The 19,435-nt window shown below is 56.2% G+C and overlaps 9 protein-coding genes across 9 annotated transcripts; 5 read left to right on the top strand and 4 right to left on the bottom strand.

Moving 5' to 3' along the window:
- The first annotated feature begins 268 nt into the window (after positions 1–268).
- On the top strand, positions 269–2,789 carry F5Z01DRAFT_369018 (uncharacterized protein). The gene has a single exon (XM_046259332.1). The coding sequence runs from the start codon at positions 433–435 to the stop codon at positions 2,509–2,511; it is 2,079 nt and encodes a 692-aa protein (XP_046114419.1). The 5' UTR covers positions 269–432; the 3' UTR covers positions 2,512–2,789.
- Positions 2,605–4,240, bottom strand: F5Z01DRAFT_368755 (amidohydrolase family protein). Its single transcript, XM_046259330.1, has 2 exons — positions 3,165–4,240; positions 2,605–3,095 (listed from the first exon to the last, which is right to left on the bottom strand). Exons 1-2 carry the CDS (start codon positions 3,817–3,819, stop codon positions 2,698–2,700), a joined length of 1,053 nt encoding a protein of 350 aa, XP_046114418.1. The 5' UTR covers positions 3,820–4,240; the 3' UTR covers positions 2,605–2,697.
- Positions 4,241–4,532: 292 nt separating this feature from the next.
- Positions 4,533–5,923, bottom strand: F5Z01DRAFT_369304 (uncharacterized protein). The gene has a single exon (XM_046259333.1). The coding sequence runs from the start codon at positions 5,815–5,817 to the stop codon at positions 4,915–4,917; it is 903 nt and encodes a 300-aa protein (XP_046114417.1). The 5' UTR covers positions 5,818–5,923; the 3' UTR covers positions 4,533–4,914.
- A 1,514-nt stretch (positions 5,924–7,437) lies between these two features.
- F5Z01DRAFT_629383 (uncharacterized protein) lies at positions 7,438–8,073 on the top strand (the record flags this gene model as incomplete). Its single annotated transcript, XM_046261661.1, has 1 exon — positions 7,438–8,073. The coding sequence occupies one exon, from the start codon at positions 7,438–7,440 to the stop codon at positions 8,071–8,073; it is 636 nt and encodes a 211-aa protein (XP_046114416.1).
- A 70-nt stretch (positions 8,074–8,143) lies between these two features.
- Positions 8,144–9,153, top strand: F5Z01DRAFT_666191 (uncharacterized protein). The gene has a single exon (XM_046264212.1). It carries the CDS (start codon positions 8,589–8,591, stop codon positions 9,045–9,047), a length of 459 nt encoding a protein of 152 aa, XP_046114415.1. The 5' UTR covers positions 8,144–8,588; the 3' UTR covers positions 9,048–9,153.
- Positions 9,154–9,855, bottom strand: F5Z01DRAFT_666190 (uncharacterized protein). Its single transcript, XM_046264211.1, has one exon. It carries the CDS (start codon positions 9,806–9,808, stop codon positions 9,401–9,403), a length of 408 nt encoding a protein of 135 aa, XP_046114414.1. The 5' UTR covers positions 9,809–9,855; the 3' UTR covers positions 9,154–9,400.
- Positions 9,856–13,044: 3,189 nt separating this feature from the next.
- F5Z01DRAFT_730305 (uncharacterized protein) lies at positions 13,045–16,704 on the top strand (the record flags this gene model as incomplete). Its single annotated transcript, XM_046266692.1, has 2 exons — positions 13,045–14,790; positions 14,932–16,704. The coding sequence occupies 2 exons, from the start codon at positions 13,045–13,047 to the stop codon at positions 16,333–16,335; spliced, it is 3,150 nt and encodes a 1,049-aa protein (XP_046114413.1). The 3' UTR covers positions 16,336–16,704.
- On the bottom strand, positions 16,705–17,830 carry F5Z01DRAFT_666181 (U1 zinc finger-domain-containing protein). Its single transcript, XM_046264210.1, has 5 exons — positions 17,694–17,830; positions 17,635–17,640; positions 17,465–17,566; positions 17,192–17,380; positions 16,705–17,134 (listed from the first exon to the last, which is right to left on the bottom strand). Exons 1-5 carry the CDS (start codon positions 17,701–17,703, stop codon positions 16,893–16,895), a joined length of 549 nt encoding a protein of 182 aa, XP_046114412.1. The 5' UTR covers positions 17,704–17,830; the 3' UTR covers positions 16,705–16,892.
- Positions 17,831–18,253: 423 nt separating this feature from the next.
- Positions 18,254–19,301, top strand: F5Z01DRAFT_367914 (ERV25 protein). The gene is made up of 3 exons (XM_046259326.1): positions 18,254–18,615; positions 18,702–18,825; positions 18,880–19,301. Exons 1-3 carry the CDS (start codon positions 18,397–18,399, stop codon positions 19,200–19,202), a joined length of 666 nt encoding a protein of 221 aa, XP_046114411.1. The 5' UTR covers positions 18,254–18,396; the 3' UTR covers positions 19,203–19,301.
- The last annotated feature ends 134 nt before the right edge of the window (positions 19,302–19,435 follow it).

Raw genomic sequence — 19,435 nt, 5'->3', positions numbered from 1 at the left:
GTGTGTTTGGATACTTGATTACCAGGTAACGACTTTACGAGAGACAAATAAAAGCATTGTAGTTGATACGTCTGGCCGTGCAGGTTGCATGTGTGTAGCTTGAAGCATCCGATCCGATTGAAGTGTCTTACAATATAAATTACCATTCTAGTATCCAATGGAGGGCTGGCTGTAATTATTGTGAGCATTGATCTATCGCGTTACATGAACGCGCCCAAGATCACGTGTGTGGTCAAGTCCGTTGTCGTGGCAACGGCGCGCATGTCTTGCAGCATCCAAACAGTCCAAAAGTGATGATATTTCGCCATGAACAACTGAACCTCTCATCAACGCCTGCGACATCTATTTGGTTTAAAAAAGTTTCGACACATATATCACTGTGCACCAGCGGTCTCGTGTCTTGTTTCACTATTTCATGCATCATACACAACGATGGCTACGCCACTCTCGCCCGCTATGAACGGGGCGTTGAACGCTCCATCACCGCTCGCAACGCAGCGAAACGAGCAGTACGATGTCCAAGCCTACACAGCGCCGCCAGCCTTGTCTCCCGAAACAGATGACGATTCCTCGCCATTCATATCGCGTATCGAAAATGACCGAGAGAACCCATCCCCGTCGAAACCTCGCACCGACCTTCTCCAGGAGAACATATCGCCTAAAAAGTCACAACATTCGCGCGTGCGGTCTGGTGCCGAGATGTCGCCACTCAAAATTCTCGCCGACCGCAAATCTCCTTCGCCGTTGCACGGTGATATGCCACCGCCGCCTACCGCAAGAAGCCCCAGAAAGATGTCCCCCGAGAAGAGGTTTCCTGTTAAAGTCAGCAACCCCATTCCCGAGGAACGAGAGGTCGATCTCGAAGACATGCTCCGAGACAACCAGGGCCTGACACAGGCCATTGAGATCTTTGAAGATGAGGATAGCAGCATCGCCCCTGAGGGAGGAGAGCCGCAAAACACCACGCCCCCAGCGGCGGAAGATAGTGCGGCCGGCATGGATGAGTCAATGATCAGCACATTCAGCACGTTTTCCGCGGTGCCCAGTATGGACATGTTTGCAAAGCTTGGGACCAGCCCAGGCAAGCCTTCGCCGGCAGCAGGGCCGTCAACCCCCCGCGGCAAGCCAGAGTCAGCTACATCGCGACCGTTTCGCAAGCGGGAATCAGACAACACGACCAACCTCTTGATCGATTTCACGGAGCAACTGCGCAACCCGCACCGCTCGGCGGCCAAGGTCAACAACATGATGAACAACAACACGCTGAGTACGCCTGGCCGACGGATGAGCAACCTCCTCGACTTTGACATCCCCCCTATGCCGACCCCCCGATCCGTCCCCACCATATCAGCCCGCGAGCTGGAGTCGTTGAAATCGAACTTTCTTTCCGAGATCAGCTCACTCAAGGCTAGTCTGAGTGGCAAAGAGGCAGAGGTCAACTCGCTCAAGACGGCTGTGGGCGACGCAGAGAAGCGCGTGGGTGAGTCCCTCGAGCAACTCCGCGAGGAAAAGTCTGCCAAGGAGCAGCTCGCCGCTGAGCTAGAGGATTGGGAGACTCGCAGCCGCGAGATGGAGACCGTCTTGCAGAGAGTTAGGGGCGACATTGAGACAAGCCAGAATGAGAGGGAAGAGCTGGAGCGCAAGCTCGACGAGAGCGAAAAGCGTCGTGAAGCAGCTGAGATGCTCCACCAGGAGGCGGAGAGTAAGATGGCGGGCATGCGTGCTGGACGGGAAAGTGCCACCACATCATCACCCGAGAAACCAAATCCGTCCAACGCCCAAGAGGTGGAGCTCGCGGTCGAGCGTGTGGCGCGCGAGCTGCACGGTCTGTACAAGAGCAAGCATGAGACCAAGGTCGCGGCCCTCAAGAAGTCGTACGAGACGCGCTGGCAGAAGAAGATCAAGGACCTCGAGTTGCAGATGGAGGATCTCACGGAGGAGAATGAGAAGCTGAAGGCTGGGAGGGACGCGACCCTGACCAAGATTGACCCCGACAGCACCATGGCTGGCGAGCTGAAGGCACAGGCCATCAAGGACAACGCCTCCATGACGGAGCTCAAGGCCGAGATCCAGCGACTGGAAGCCGTGGTGTCCACTGTGCAGCGCGACAATACAGATCTGCGCGGCATGTTGGAGAAGGAGCGCGTGGAGAAGGGCGAGTTGGTGCAGCTGGCCGAGGAGATGATGAGCATGCAGAGCTTCGTGGGCGGGTCGAACCAGCCCGTACGGGATGAACCTGAGCAGCAGACACCTGCGCCGCAAAGGTCGCCGAGAAAGACAAACTCGCGCGAGAGGGAGCAGGCGCCTCACCCCGAGGCACCCGCAGCCAAGACACCCAAGACAAGTCATGATGGCTTCAAAGCCAACAATCGGGCATCTGGTTTGCGTGCTCCTGGTTCCGCATTGAGAGCGCCAGGTGGCCTGCCGCGTCCAGGGTCGGCCTCGTCAAGGAGTGGCATCATGAACTCGATTGAGACGATGGGGAGCTACCGAGGTCGTGGAGGAGAGTAGGCGTACGTGGTTAAGATGAAGTGACGGAGAACTGTTGGACGTATTATGACCGGCGTTTGGGAAAAGCCAGGAGTGTCGATGGCTCTCTTGCTATAATGAATCACGATGACTTTGTACTTCTACGCCTGTCCCCGACAGCGATGAGATATCTCAAACATGAGGCACGTTTCTTCCACTCCGTTGATATCACAGCCCGTAAGCCTTCTTCGCCGTACCACCAAAAATCATGGCCCGGTCCTCATCTGACAAGGACGCCATCCAGCACATCTTCTCCACAACATCACGCCATTTCGCCCATGCATCGTCGCCCACCTCGTTGTACGTGCACACGGGCCAGTCACTGCCAAACATGATCTTGTCCGCGCCGAACGTGGCCAGGATGATGCCTAGCCAACCCAGCGTGGACTGGAAGATGTGCGACGCCGACGCCGTCTGGAGGCTAGCGGGCATCTCGTTGAAGGCCCCCGAGAGCTTCATGTACGTCTTGCTGCAGGTGGAGAGGGTGTAGATGGCGGTGCGCCAGGCGTGGAAAGCAGGGTCCGATGTGATATTGTAGATGGACAAGTCTGGTTTGCAGAGGTGGTCTGTTGTCTCCGTTAGCGAACCGTGTTCTAGAAAGCCCGCAGCGCGGCTCAATCAGTCAATGTACTCACTCAAGATGAAGGTGACTCTCTCTTCCTCTGGCACGCCATCGTGGGCCTTTTCAATCATGACGAGCAATTCATCTAGTTGCTGCCGCCCCCGCCGGTGGTGGTCGACGCCCACCTCGAATACCAGGCCTTTTCGACCGAGCAGTTTCAGACTCTCGATGAACTTGTCCTGCACCATTGTCCCGTGGGGCTTGTCTTGCACGAGGTACCTGAATCCCTTCACCTTGGGCCACGCCTCACCGGCCGTCTCCTGGACCTTGGCAATGTATTTCTCCAGGACCTCGGCGCCCAAAGGCATAGGCGCCCAGGGGACGATGCCCAGGCACAGCTTGGCGTCGTCCTTGTCCACGCCAATGTCCTCCTCACTCGGCTCACCGAGCGCCACCCGGCTGAGCGTGGCGACCTCCTCCAGCGGCAGTTTCCAGCCCTCCTCACCGGCGTCCAGGTCATGCTTGACGTCGACCTCGACAAACACAAAGCCGAGCAGTGAAGGCGCGGATTTGGCGGCCTCTTTGAACTCGGGTAGGAAGCGCGCCCCTGAGACGATGGGCTTGGAGGGGTCGTACCAGTTGTGGTTGGGCAGGTCGGCCTCACGGAAAAGATGAATGTGAGAATCAATGATGGGCAGGACCAGCTTCTGCTCCTCAGATTCGGCCATTTTGGATGTAGTGAGAGGAATGTTGAGGCTTCGACGACGACAGGAAGTAACTGGAGGCAGCGGTGTTTATTGAGGTGGTGAAGCTGGAGAAAATGCGTCTGGACCTTGACAATGGCACACTGGCACTAACTTTAATGCGGGTCCTAATCGTGTCGTGTGTTGTCCTGGATGAGGCAGCAAAGGGTGAATTGAGGCAAAGCAAGGTATGATGTAGGAAAGAGCGAACGATACAATTATCGGTGAGATGGGGACCGAGAGGCAAGAACGACTGGTCTCCTCCTCCTCCAAAATTCATGGAGAAGGGACAGTGGTGGTTGGCCATCATCCCCATCCCGCGTATGTTGCCCCTCCATCTCAGCGCTACAGACCATAACTCACAGGCGGGCACCGGCCCATATTATTTCTCTCAGTATGTCCCGAAGGCTCGAATAGCAGAGCGTCTTCAATTGCGTGACAGGTCCCAGTCCCGTCGGGTAATATCTCTAGTCGACTTTATGCATGTCACTCAACACATCACTATGATCAACTTCACTTTGGCACGCATTGTTCGGTATCAGTAGATTCAGATCGGCCATCTACTGTGTTAACCTGCAGCTTCTTCCTTGACATTTGCTGCCGCTTGCCTGGCTAGCACTGGACTGTCTCATGGCAGACAGAGTCCAGCACCAAATCCATCCTTGTCTCAACGAGATGGGCGTCCAGTTCGACGGACGTGCTCGTGATCTCTTGACTATGTACACCCGGAGCAGGTGCTCCGGCAGTGAAGAATTTGAGAACGACTCGTGGAGAGGTTCATCAAAGAAGGGGGGCGAGAGAGGGGGGTAAACGCTCATTAATCATCATCAACAGACATGATCGTGAAAAAATAACAACTCGTGAGAAGGGCGGAAAACGTCACGCGCCTTGACTCGACGAGGGGTCGCAGCACCGACCCAATCGTTACACATGCAGCATGGACGGCATTCCCAAGGTCCAGCCCGGGAAGGGGACGTGCCGTCCAGCGTATGTGGGTGAAGGGGCGCGTGTTCATTACGAGAGAGTAAAAACAACAACAGGACAATGGCCACGAGGCTATGCCTTTCGACGTACAAGTCCTCATGAGACGACGATGCCGTTGCGGCGGCTGCGGACGGGCTCGTAGTCCTCATCTTCCTCCTCGGACTCGCTGATGGTGCTCGAGCAGTCGGAGCTGTCGTCACCACATCGAGAGCCGCCACAGTCCAGCTTGACACGGTCGCCCTTGCGGGTGATGCCGTAGCGCTCGCACGTGCAGGAGCTGCAGTTGGAGCCGGGGGTGCTGTAGCCGGACAGGGAGGAGTTGGGCGAGGAGCTGTCGGAGCGGTAGGACAGGGACGAGGCGTTGGAGGACACGGGCGAGGTGGTGAAGTTGGTGAGAACATCCTCGTCGTCGAGACCGGCGGAGCCGAGGCGGGCGTTGAGCTCGTCCATCTCCTCCTCGTCGTAGTAGTTGGCCTGAAGGATGTGCTTGGTGGCGTGCGGCGACATGGGCTTGGGGGCCTGGATCTGGGAGATGGAGAGGGGACGGCCCTTGGGGATGTCGACGGTCAGGGACTTGCGCGAGGAGCGCGAGGACGACTTGGACGAGGACTTTGACGACTTCTCCTCCTTGACGTGGCGCGACGACGACTTGCTGCTGGACTTGGCGGACGAAGACTTGGACGACGACTTGGAGGACTTGCCGGTGGGGACGTCGAGAATGTTCAGCTCACGGCCCGTGGTGGGCTCAACGGTCGAGTCCTCGCTGGGGCTGTGGGCGACGTGGTAACCGTCAATGATGTAGTAGTACCAGTAGCGCTGGCCGGGCTCGAGAGTCGACGACTGGAAGCGGAAGGTGCCCTTCCATGATCCGGACTTGGAGGAAGACTTGTCCTTGGCGAGGGGGAGCTGTCCAGCGTAGCCGTCCCAGGAGCCGAGCAAGTGAACGGTCTTGACGCCGGCGGACACGCGGAGAGAGAATGACAATTGTGTGGACGACATGATTTCTTCTGAAGTTGGTTTTTGTTTTGGGTTGATTTCTCGTAAAGGGTGTGCGAAAACAAGTTGCGATGATGTGGAATTAGTGAGCGGGTTGGTGATTTGCGAAGTTGGTTGGTATAGTTGGCGAGCAAGAGAAATCCAGTTTCCGTTATCAAGGGGTTGTTAATGCGAAGTTTGATCAAATAAAAGTTTGTGTAAAAGAAGTATCGTCTCTAAGCTGACCGGCAACTTGAAGTGGTGATGGCGAGGTTTGTTGATATTAGAGACGAAGTATTAAGAATAGGAGGAGAGACCGGCTCTGGGGAAACAGCACAAGGGGAGGGAAAGGGGAAACAACGAAAACCGAGATCCAAGATTGAAGAGCTTGCTGACCAGAGAAGGAAGAGAGAGAGGAACAAAGGACTGTTGGTTGCAGAGGCGTAGCTAATATATGGAATGAAGGCGGCCGTGACCATGGTCATCCATGGACCATCCTCACCACGAGCGTGATCGAGCCGAGCCAAAGTCGCGCACCATGCCATTGCCGTCCGCTGTTGCATGGCCTAGTGTCCTGCGATGCGTCCACCCATCAAAGACGCGGCCAATAGGCACCACAGGGACATGGAAGGCTTGAGGAGAGACTGAGGGCATCGAAGCACAGTGACTACGGCCGGTCACACCGCGCCCACTGAGCCGGGCGGTTAACTTGCAGAAAAAAGGTTGGTCGATCTGCAGATACCCCGCCGGCCCCCAAGAATAGACACAGACTATGCCAGACTGTGGACATGATGGCCTGCAGTGGCTGGCATATCTCGTCGTCAGGCGTCTATTCCCCAGACGCCATTGGCTCGCCGTTTGAATCGGCTACCAGCTTGTCACCCCGCCAAGCGGCCAATCAAATGACCTCATGACAACTCTTGAATGGCTGCCTCTGCAAGAATCATGCACGGCATTCGATGGTTTGTTTAATTGTTGTCGTCTGGTACCTTGCCGTCTGCCGTTGATGATCGGTGCTGTGTGACCTTTCTTCTCGAGGGCTCCGTTGATGATGGCACTCCATGAGTCGGTCACGCAGCTTCATGCTGCTGCGTCCTGCATGCTGCACTGTCTGGCATGCCTCATTCGCATCGGGGCGCCAGACATGTCGGCCGCTTATGAAGCGAGCCGCCGATAGTGAAATATCCACAGCTGTTCAGCTGTGCTGGCAGTGAAAGAAGGGCTGATGTGCTCAGGTAATATTACGGATATGATTACTCACAACGCAGTTGGAAGTGGAACGTAGAGCGCTGGATGAAAGGGCGCCAAGGACCCACAACTGAGGCACATCACGTGAACACCCGTCTAACACGAGTCTTTGGAAACACGTCCACCCCAGGAAGCAACGCGCTTTTTTTTTTTACATGGGCATCATAACATCCGTATCTGTGAGTCTCACGCTGTTAGTCACCATGGAGAAGATCCTTCTGGTGCAGCCCCTGTCTGGCCTGTGAGTCACCGGGCAAATGGCAATTCGCACACTTGCCAGCGCTGGGCAGGAACCAGCAACGGAGAGAGCAGTCTTATCTAGAGTCCTCGCGAGCTAACCTTGACATGACAGTTTGCACGATACGTATCGAACATAAGCCTAGAACCCAGCCCAGTATGACCAGGAACGCAGTTCACGATGCCCTGATAGGCAAAGTCACTGCCTACGTCAGGGAGTACATGTCACATTACGACCCATCCCACGACTTCCATCATATCCAGCGGGTCGTGCATCTCGCACTGCTCATACAAGCCGATGTTTCTTCGCCCCCCACATCACGTCTTGTCGTCCACCTCGCCGCGCTCATGCACGATGTGGGTGACAAGAAGTACCTTAAGCCCGGAGAGGATGCGTCGACCCTCATCGCCTCCGTGCTGACGTCGCTGGGCGCGGACCCAGAGCTCGCGCAGACGGTGCAGACCATCTGCCTGGGCGTGAGCTACTCGTCCGAGGTCAAGGATCCCGCACACGTGGCACGGCTGATCGAGCGGCATCCCGAACTGGCCGTCGTGCAGGACGCGGACAGGCTCGACGCCATTGGCGCCGTGGGCATTGGGCGCGCGTTCACCTTTGGGGGTGCAAAGTCTCGTGAATTGAGCAACACCATGGAGCACTTTGATGACAAGCTTGTGCGGCTCGAGGGCATGATGAAAACGGCCAAGGGGCGGGAAATGGCTGTGGAGAGGACGCAGAGGCTGAGGCTGATGCAGGCCTGGTGGAAGGACGAGACTTTTGGGATTGAAACCATCTAATGTGGACATACTGAACAATTAATAAAGATTTGCAATCATCACATCAGCACTACACTGACTCGTAGCGGCGAGCACGTTAGCCGACCAAGCTTGCGGCTTGATTTGTTTGAGGCACAGCAGCTGACATGTGCCACGTTTGGCAAATACCACGTCAGAACTCGTTCGGCAAAGCACTATGGATCAACAAACTGCACTAACACAACACGTACGAACACCCCGATAGCCGGCTTCGCGACGCCCTATTGGAGTTTCGTTCCAGTCACCATGCCCGCTGGACGTCTTGGGATGTGCAAGCTTTGGTGCGCACCTTGAGGGACACCCCTGCTCGTTCACGCGTCTGCCATCTACCTATTACACACGGAAACCCATTGAATCATTGGAGTATTGATCCTTTTTCATCGCCATCTTCTTCACATGACCGTCTTTTACCTTACGTGAGTTTGGTCTGATCGCAGCCTATTGAGAGCAACCTCAGCCTTGCTCAACAGCTGTGGCCCACAACAGCCACTTAGACGATGGACACCCTCCCGTCAGAGCTCGTCCTCGAGATCCTGACCTATCTACCACCGCAAAGCATCAAGAACATACGTATCGTGTCGCGATCTTTCCATGCGTTGGTCCCAGCCCCAGACTTCTCGCTGCTTGCGTCGTTCCTGGACCCCGAGACAGCCTTGTCCACCATCGTAGCAGCATCCAAGGACCTGTCCCGTCGACCCAGGTCGATTTGGTCTCCCCACTGCAGCGTGCCGAAATCAGTACCGCTACTACCGGACTTTATGAATGTGCTGTGGGTTGCGTTGACGGGCAGAGCGCCAGGGAAAGATGTGCGAGTGGAGGATGTGCGAGGGGTGACTGGGATGGATGTTACCACAAGGATATTGCAACAGGCGCTGTTTCGGTGGGTGCTGTACTTGAGCTATCGGACGGAGACGAAGATACCCCATATGTGGATTATACATCCCCGGGCAGCATAGCATGCTTGGGCACAGGAATGTCGTAGCAGGATCGACTCGTTTTGACCCGAGAAGTTGACTTTGGGAGTACGTTCAAGCACACGTAATGGTATTCCGCACGTGAAGAATGGTGTTCCAAAAAGGCTGTGTGAATATAATGAGAGGTTGTGCTGGCATGTTGCAGTACATGTAGCTGGTATCTATGTTGTATCTGAAAGGATCCGTGTGCCCTGAAATGGCTATTACAAGTTTATATATGTCCCACCAAACGCCAGTGCCCCGTTGAATGCGAAAGAAGAATTGAAGATGCTGATGCTGACGCCGTTCCCAGATCCCGAACCATATCGCCCAAAGGTCAACCCAAGCTCAAGCCTCTAGAGGAGGAAGAAGACACCGGCCAAGCCAGCACCAGCAAGGGCAGCCTTGCCGGCGTTGTTCAAAGCAGCGGCACCAGGGACGTCGGGCTCGCCCGTGTTTGTGGGTGCCACGGGAAAGTTGGTGGGCTCGTTACCACCGCTGCGGGTGCTTGTGGGCACAGTGCCGTTGCCTCCATGGGGAGGAGGGATGATGGTGCCGTTACCAGGTGGTAGCACGGGAATGCGGGTGCTCACGGTAGGCATGGGGACGGGCGTGTAAGTCGTCGGGTTGTGGGGGTACTCAGACGAGCACTCCGTGACGGTGGCAGTCTGGCTGACGGTGGTGATGAGAGTAGTGTTTTGGTGCCAGCTGGTGGCCTGGGCAAGAGTTGCGGCGGCAGCGACGAGGATGGTTGAGGCCTTCATGTTGAGTGAGAGTGTTGATTGGTATTGTTGTGAAGCGGATGTAGTTTGTGTAGTAAGTATTATATGCGTAGGGTGGCCTTTGAACGAGGGACAGGCGATGTAATGTACGTGTATATATGCGTGCCGAGTAATGACAGGCAGGTGGTGGGAGAGCGGACGATTGGCAATTATATACTTACACAGGTCAGAGTCTTCACCCAGCACAGGTGCCAAACAAAGGCATGGTGGCTCGGCGATGGACTGGATGAGTCGAAAACTTCGAAACTTCCAGCCCTGCCTGATGCGGAATAGATGGGCTACGAGGGTGGCCTACGCCACCCTCCGCAGCTCGCGCCGTCCGATATCTCTGCCAGGGCCCGTTCAACCCATCCACCACCACGACGGATAGGCGAGTGACTGACATTGCAGTCCATGACGCACCTGCCTGCCCCAGCCCATGTGAGCAGGGGAGGCTGAACGCTATACGAGGTCACCTTGCCTTGGAGATGTCGATTTGAGTGGTTCACGATATGCTTATCAATGGTCGTGCTTGGCCGGCACTTGTTGGACTTTGTGATTGTCATTATGGGATTTCCCGTGCTAACCACGACGGGAAAGAGGGGTGCGTTGCTGATGCTCCGTCTTGGGTAAGGGTCCTGCGCATAACGTCATTGCTCTAACTATCTTCGTCGACGTTGGACGGGAAGAGAATCGAAAGAAAATCTTCCATCCCACATCATGACCGAGGTCCAGTCCAGGCCTGAGGGATCAACAACTCCATTACGCAGACTTTTACATCTGTGTCCATGCGATGCTGCTCGAGGCATATGCAGGTGCGTACGTAGGCGTGCAGTGCGAGATGCCAAGAACGGCACAGTTCGTAGTAGTATACGATGTTCCCAGAGGAGTCAGGTCATTCCCACAAATGGATCGTTACTCTGCGAAAGGAAACCTGAGTCACAACGGGCAGACGAGCGCTCCTCGTGTCTTTGGTTCCGCGTGGAAGATGAAAAAAGAATTGCGGTTGCTATTATTGGCATCAAGGAAACGAACGCTGCTCATGTGGCTCATGACCGCGTGGTGGCTGGAATGTGGGACCAGGCCCAGATCTCCCTCAGCCACTCCAGTGTCATCAGCTGCGCAAAACCGAAGGGAACCTGCCCGTGCCTCTTCCCGACTGTCGGCTTGTGAGTGATCGACATTCACGCGAGACGCTGGTCGTCGCGGACTCGTGTCGGTATACGTTACAGCGGTATCGGGAACGTCGCCATGGACCATGGTTCCATCCTATGTGGAAGCAGCAGGTCCTCCCAGGCTCCCACGAATTCTTATGCATCAGTTGCGCACCAAAAGGCATGGACGGCTTGCCAAATTGCAACAGTCCTCGTCGGAGCAAAACACTAACTTAGGACGGCCATTCTATGTAATATGGCTGCCCGTCTCAACTCGCAAGCATTTCTGGGACGAGCGCCTTCTGTGATTCTCGAGAAGTGAGGCTCAAGCTGAATGAGATTTCCGCCAACACGAGTCCATCTAGCCTAGCATCGCAAGAGACCAGACTCATCTATGGCAACTGTGACCATCTTGGCATTTCGCGGTTCACAGTCCAAGGGGACACGATTGCGAGTGCCGCCTAGGAATGCGCCCGTGTGAAAATCAGGTGCTTCTGTCGTACGAGCGAGACCCGAGCTACCTAGATCCGTAGATGTGTGGAATGTTAGAACTGGAATAGACCGGCAAATCGGTCTGTTGCCATGTGGTAGGCAACGAAAAGATTACGGCGTCTTTCAGGTGAACCGATTAACTGGCTGCGTCCAGCAGTTCTGCCGCCCCAAAGATGACTTCTTGATAACAGCAGTTGCTCCTTGATGAAGGATCTCTTCGTGTAAGTCGAGCCCCAGGGTTTCGCTTGCGGAGGACTTGCTGCCCAGCTAAGCAAGCGGCTAAGCCTTGATTTTGAACACGGCTGTCCGGTTGGGCTTTTGACGTGTCATTGTCTCCTGTTAGTATCAGTATCAAAACGTAACCTGCCGTCTACGTGTGTCTGCGGACACAATGCGCCCAGCAGCAACCTAAACATCACCCACTGTCCACTGAGACCGTCACAACGAATGACTGGCCATCGCCCATTCGCCTTGCCAATTTCTAAGGACCAAGCGGGATACCCCGGTTTCAAATGACTTTGGCGATGCAAAACGTGGTGAAAGAAATTAGAAAACAGGGAAGCATCGTCTTTGAGGTTGGGGACTGCGATGGAAGCCAAATCGAAGGTTCAATGGTTCCTGGCCTGAGCCAAGGCACCGTGACAGATTAAACAGGCACGTGTCACGCGGCCATATGCGCCGTGAATACTGTCCAGCGATTGGCAATTACGTCTTAGTGGTGCGGGGCGGACCTAGAGGCCGTAACGGAGGCTACGAAGCCGCCCATAGTGGGATTGTTAGAGGGCCTGGACGTTTGAGGCAGCTGCGTCCACCGGCCAATCGCAGCGCCGGGCTCGACTCCTCCATCACCTGGAGGCCCCATTTCCCAGCCACCAGCCTACACTGGATGCACGGCACCCTCCCGCCCGCATCACCGGCCTCCAGTCTCTCGCACATCCAAGTCGGTCTCTGATCTCATCGGTTCCCCATCCATCGCTCCTCTCCAAGATCACATCGACTCGCCAGACAGACGGCGCTCATACCTCCTCGCCGACTATGTCGGGTTCGACGTGCGCACCGTCACTCTCCTGTCCTGGTCTCCTACGCGTATCGTAACCACACACCATCCATACAGCAACTGATACGGATTGAGGGACTGGAGCTCGCCTCTCACTTCTCCCTCTCTCCCAGCTGAGCAATTGCAAGCCACTGGACGACCAGGCCTCCCTGTGTCTGACTCGACATCGACCACGCCAACCAAGGGAACCCTGGACACGCTTGGTTCCGAGACTACGTTGAAATCACCCTCTCGCATCACATTTCATCTCATCGCCCTTCTTTTTGTGTGTGTGCCCTGCTCTTTCCGCACGCTCACCTAAGGTAATCACCACGTACCGCTGAACCACCAGTGAGCGAGCGCACCACTCATCGTGCGCCAATTTGCCAGAGTTGCAGTCAACATCGAGCTCGACCACGACAACCCTGCCTTAAGCATGCGCTACGAGCGCGGCCACGTTGACGGTTCCTGCACGTAGCCTGCGACGACCTCTGGCCGTTCCGGCGGGCATTATGCTTGCGACCGCCGCTCCTGTCCCCGTGCCTGCTGCGCCCGTCATGTCGACTGCACGCAACACCTTTGATCCTGACCAAAGCCCGGGTCAGCCTCAACTCAAGAGACACAAGGTGCTGCCCCGACCTGGTAGTGTCCGCAGTCAGGGTCTAGACGCGTCTCCGTCCAAGCGGTCACACAGATCACAGAGGTCCCAACCTGAGCTCGCCATCGACACATCCGTTGCAGGCACGACCTCGCAGACCTCGAGCCCGCGAACCCTCAAGCATCAGTCGAAACGTATAGGTGCTGGCCCGGAGCTGCCACCAACTCCTCCCACGCATTCACGCACGTCGTCCAGTAGTCAATCGGCGTTGCCGTCTAGTCCAACCCTCGCTGTGAGCCCGAGCCCGGGCCCGTCCTCTCTCCAAACTCCCAAGAATGAATCCGACCTGGCCCCAGCAACACCGCCGGACCAGCGCAGTCCTCTGACGCCCGATGTCACGCCACCTCAGCCTGCCACTCGATTACAGGCACCTCCTCGCTTGACGCTGGCGCATAGGGGCGCCAGTCACGCAACGACAGTGGACTCCCGAGCAGACTCGTTCCAAACGGCGCGAGAGGACCCAATATCGTCTGAAGGCGAGGATCAGGGGGACGGTACTTCCACAGCTCGACCTGCTTCATCCTCGGGCGGAACATCAGGAACGATCTCCCGTAAAGCCTCCGATACGCCTTGCTTCCGTATGCCGAACCCCAAGGCCTTGGACTTGGCCCTGGCCCAGCTCACTGCTTCCGCACAACGGCAAAACGAGGCTCGGTTTGAACGATCAAATACTGCAGCGGAACCCGGAATGGCAAGGAACGTGACTGTCATGAAACGGCAACCTGCAGATGCTGTGGCAGCTTCGGGCAGCCGCAGATCCGTTGCGGAGGACCCTTTTCAGGCACTTGGCGCAAACAACGCCACGCAAGCTGTTCGTCAGATGTCACTCAATGAAAAGGCGTCACCAGGCTCCTCATCCAAAAGCCGACCCGCAACGAGGTCATCTTCAGGACCATCAGGTTCAGATACGTCGGTGTCCACGAGCCATCAGAGATCGTCTGAAGTCTCCTCCCGCTCAATCAGATCTACAGTTAAAGCATTTCTCATCGAGGCCCCACGACCACCTCAGCGGCAGAGGACTTTGCGTCACGTTCAGAAGCAGAGTTCTTTGCGTCACCTGGTCTCCGCGCCTCCTGGCCAGCCCGCCGCAGCTGCAGCTGCAGCAGCACCTGCCGTCGAGAGAGGCAGATCTACTGTCTCGAGACCCCCACTGGCGAACCAACGACACGAGCGCGCAGCGAGGCACGATAGTTTTGCTTCCACCACATCAGCGGGCTCCACGGCCAACGGGAAAGCCCGACGCGATGTCTGGAAAAACGGCGGGATGCCTGTGGCCGTCGTCCCGGACCGACGATCATCAAGGTCGCAGTCGAGGGAGCCCTCTCTTCGATCCACGTCTAGCAGGCGGTTGCGGAGGACGCAGAGCGTAAGCTCAGCTCCTGGCGAGACTCCTCCACTGGAGGCACCCTTCGGCCAAGAGTCGGCACCAAATCTAGATCGCCTGGTCCCTCGTTCACGAACATACTCGGTATCAGACGCGTCTGATACCCGGACGATGGACTTTCCTCCCATGATCCCCGTCAGATCATCGTCACTGTCGGCACCCACTAGCAGAAACGTGTCGAGGGCTGCTTCGATGACAGCAGGCAGTGTTCAGACAAAGGATGCTTTGCATCGACAAATGTCAGAGCCAAGACCACGGATCGTCACTGCACCCTCAGGGGTGGTGTCACACAAGAAGGGCGTACAACACCTGATGACAGACTACTTCAAACCCACGCCCAAGTTGACCTCCACGCTTCCGTTTGAGAAGGGCCCTGCTCCCGTAGTGATGGGAGACTCGAAGCGAATGCTGTCACCTCCCCGTCTGGGCTCGCCTCTTTTCGCATCCCCCAAGCCGGAAAGCGAGGGAGATGGTCGCTTTGATAGCGACCGACAAGAGGACGGCCAGTCTTCCCGCAAATACTCTTCGAGGAACACACCGTTCTCTATTGCTTCGCTGGAGACAAATGCAACTAATCCTGAAGTCTCGGAGGCGCAGGCGGTGCACATGTACTCGCACCAGAATTCGTCGCTGTTGATGGTCAACAACAGCTCGGGCCGGCCGTCCGAGGCGACTGACAGCCCCCAGGAAGGACAGGATGATCGGTTCCATTTGCCGAGCCTACAGCCGCAAACCGTCCAGGCAACTGTGACGCCTGTAGACGACGTGCCTATAACTCCTCCACAGCCCACCTTTCTGCTGGACGATGTCGACTCGCCGCTTCGTAATCCCCGGGCGCCTCCTGAGCCACCGGTCGAGCCACCTGCCATCACTTTCACTTCGGCTACACCTTCAGGAGCAACGCCGGCTCCAGACAAGGCTTTGCAGCTCGGAAACTACTTTGACACCATGGCCGAGGTGCCTCCGCCTGAGCGCCGACGTTCCATCGTGGGGCGGGCCTTTAAGCGTGGTCGGAACAACTCGACGTCCTACCCCCCGAACTCCTCACGATCAACAGGTCTTCTCAAGAGGGCCTTTTCTCTCTCACGGAGGAGGAATACCTCAGATCATCGCCTGAGCTATAGTAGAGAGTATCCATCGGAAGTCATGACACCTCCAGAAGAGGACAAGCTTCATCCATTCTGGCGTTCGCAGTTCGACGATGATGACTCCGACGATTGGGACGATCGGTACAATGGACGGGATGAAGAGCACGAGGAGGAAGTTGAAAGTCATATGCGGTATCCGCCGATCGACAACCGACCATCGAAGCCAAAGCGCCGCTTCAGTGAGAAGATGAAGCGCACTTTCGCCATCATGCCAATCCGGGACGACGAGGAGCACAGTGCTGACGACGTCTACGGACCCGAACGACGCACGATTCGTCGAACCCCTAGCGGGAACCTGCGCGTCATGCGTCGTCGCAACAGCGCCTCATCCCTACGACGACGCTTCAGTCAGTCGGACCGACCTGAGACAGCGCCCGAAGAGGACCGTAGCCGGGGCTTCTGGCGCGGCATGAGCTCGAGTGGACGGACAAGGTCAGAAAGCCGGAGGAGGTTCTCTCTTGGCGACCAATTTGAAGAAATTCAGAATCTATCCAGGAAGCTGAGCGACAGGCGACGAGAGAGGCGCACGCGAGAGCTGCGCCAGAAAATCAGCGGCCCTCGAGACGTACGCGACGGCGTTGAGGAAATGATCAGGTCCAGCAGCCAAAGGGAACAAGATGAGGAGTACGACCCAGGCGCGTATCGTCGCGTCATATAATAAGGACAACGTTGAGGGAAACGACGTTACTTTACGGGAACTACGAGAGTTATTGGTTTTCGAATGGGCTTTGATTTTTCATGATTTTTTGCGATTTTAACGAGGGACGATTTTACGCTTTTTGCTACGCATCCAGGATTTCGACTTCTGCTGCACCGGTCTATAAGGCAGGGCCTACGAACATACGAAAACACGCCGACTTGAGGGGGAAGGGAGGGATTTTTGGTTTGGCCATGCTATTTGCTCGATGAGACGCAGGCGCTCTTCGCAGCTGGGTGTCATTTGGGTGCCATTTGAATGCATGGGAACGTCGCGTGTGTACTATAGATATTTACGACGAGTTACGATACCAATGAGGCGCTGGGACGTTTTTTTGGCTTGCAGGTCTTTTGTCTTTGCTTTTTGTGATGACTACATATGACTCTACCATGATAGCGTGGCCACTGAATGCGGCGGCCATTGAAGCGCGCTCGGTATATCCTTCCTGAACGCCAGCCCAAAACAGTAAACCATTGATTGCTCCTGTTCGTCTCTCAACGTACACGGGTGCCTATCCTCTATCGCCTATCATGGCCAGGGGGCGGGCCCTGCCCAAACCCGGGAGGTGGCGGTCCTCCAAACCCTGGGCCGGGAGGAGGCATCCCAGGGAAACCGTGCGGCAGCGGCGGGCCACCTTGCTGGCCGGGAGGGAAAGGAGGGAAGCCACCTGGTGGAGGAAATGGGAGACCGCCCGGGGGCATGGGCAGATTTGGAGCGCCGGGGAAAGGAGGCATCGGAGGTGCACCACGGCCACCGGGAGCTGTGACATTCTGCATCAGTATAAAAGATTGGCCGGAAGGAGACTGCGAAGACATACGAGGCATGTGTCCTGGCATACCAGGGAAAGGGGGCGGCGGACCGCCACCGGGGAAGCCGAATGGTGGTGGAGGAAAGCCATGGCCAGGCTGGTTCTGGGGGAGCATAGGGTTCGCGTGCGCTTGGCCCTCGGCCGTGTAGGAGGCTGTGATGGAGTCGATGACGCTCTGTGCCTTTTCGTGTCCGATTTCTGTAGTGTCCTCGTCAGCTCAACTTTCTTTCGCCTCTGGTTTTCCATCTCGCAGGAGCTGAGGTAGGTGGGTGGTTGACGCACGTTGATAGTAGTCGACTACATTGCGCAGATGGTTCTTTCCGCTGTTGTGCGCCCGGCGGACAGACATGGAGTCGTGCGTGAGGTAGACATCGCAGTAGTCGCCTTTCGTAGCATTAGTCGCAAGATCAGAACGCGCGCGCGGTCGCAAGTCGGTGGACTGGGGAGCTTACAGAAGACTGTGAGTGGTTAGCAAAAGTCGCGCAGACTAAATTTCGAGGCGAGGACTTACATTTCGGCATCTTGACGGCGAACAAACGTGTTGGCGATGGTTCGATGGGAGAAGCTGGGGTTGGTTTCCAAGTCGCGATGATGTTGGCGGTGGTGGGCACGTGATCTCGAATTAGGTGGGTTTAGGTACAGACATGTCACGAAGATCATCACTGATGGTCACAACGCCAACAATTAAGGGACAGATCCTTGATCAACCTCTTGATACGGCAAGGCCAAATTGGTCCTTTCTCTGACGTATTCTAACATGTAAATTCCGATAGGTTACGCCTGTAGAATGTCCCGGACTATGTCAGAGGAATACATCCTTAGTGAATCCTTGGATGGAACCGTCGTTAACGCCGCCTCCCGAACTTCAACGCAAACACTTGGGCACTCTGGGCTGGAACCAGCCATAATGTAGGCTTTTCAATAAGGGTGTGAAAAAATGCTAATTTGAAACTTAATTAAGCTAGCCAAATTCCTTTCCTCAGATGGCGACTTGGAGGCTCAAGCGGGCTGCTCCCCTCCGCGAACAGCACGTGACCTCGATTTCCCCAGCTGGCGATGGTCCCGGTGGACACCTTGCAACTCGGAGTCCCCTAGCTCGATTACTAGATATTGCCCCCTGTTAGGCTGGTCGCTTCCCTGACACGACCACGACGACAACCTCGACAAGTTCACGAATCGACGAGCTCGTCTCGGCCAATCTCCCTGAGCACATCATGATGGCGCTCCCCCGATCGTTCCTGCGGCTCGCCTGCAGCCTGCTGCTGCTCCTCGGCGTCGCGCAGGCCCTCAAGTTCGACATCGCCGCGCACACGGGCAAGGAGAACATGAAGAAGGAGAGGTGCATCCGCAATTTTGTCGCCAAGGACACGCTGGTCGTCGTCACGGCCACGGTCGGCGGGACAAAGGGCGACGGCATGCTGGTCAACATTCACGTAAGGAGCACTCCCCCGGCCATTCTCAGACGAGAGCAGGCAGGACGAGGACAGCGCAGCTAACACGGTCTGTTTTCTGGGTATAGATTCGCGATATGGAAGGGAATGAGTACGGCCGACCGAGGGACGTTGCCGGCGAATCGAGAACTGTCTTCACATCACACTCGGATGCCGCGTTCGACGTGTGCTTCGAGAACATCTTCACCAGTTGTACGTTCCCATTCCATCCCTGTCCCTGGTCCTGGTGCTAACAGACACGTGCAGCCAAGCGTCCGAGCCCCAACACCCGCTCCGTCGAGCTCGACATTGACATTGGCGCCGACGCCAAGGACTGGTCCGCTATCCAGGCCACCGAGAAGCTCAAGCCCGTCGAGGCCGAGCTGCGCCGCATCGAGGAGCTGACCACCGAGGTCGTCCGCGAGATGGACTACCTGCGGTCCCGTGAGCAGAAGCTGCGCGACACCAATGAGAGCACAAACAACCGTGTCAAGTGGTTCGGTCTCGGCACAACCTGGCTGCTGGTCATCCTATGGGCGTGGCAGATTGCGTATCTGCGCAGCTACTTCCGCTCCAAGCACTTGATCTAGATTATGCTAGGCCAGGGTGAGAGGGAAAAGCGGGCGGTGGCCGGAATGAATAGCAAAGCAAGCTGTCTTGTTGGCGCATCTATGTAGAACGGGGTCTTTTGAGGATATGGGCACGAAGGCGTTTGTAAAGGTAGATCACATAGCATGGTCACGGGATGATGAAAATGCAGGCTTCCGCACATGACTGAACATAACGCATGCAGATTTCAATGTCCTGTATTTGGGTATCATCG

The sequence above is a fragment of the Emericellopsis atlantica genome (genome assembly GCF_019669845.1).
Source record: "Emericellopsis atlantica unplaced genomic scaffold F5Z01scaffold_36, whole genome shotgun sequence".
In the NCBI taxonomy this organism is placed as follows: domain Eukaryota; kingdom Fungi; phylum Ascomycota; class Sordariomycetes; order Hypocreales; family Bionectriaceae; genus Emericellopsis; species Emericellopsis atlantica.
This window is presented reverse-complemented; position numbering and strand designations above follow the sequence as displayed.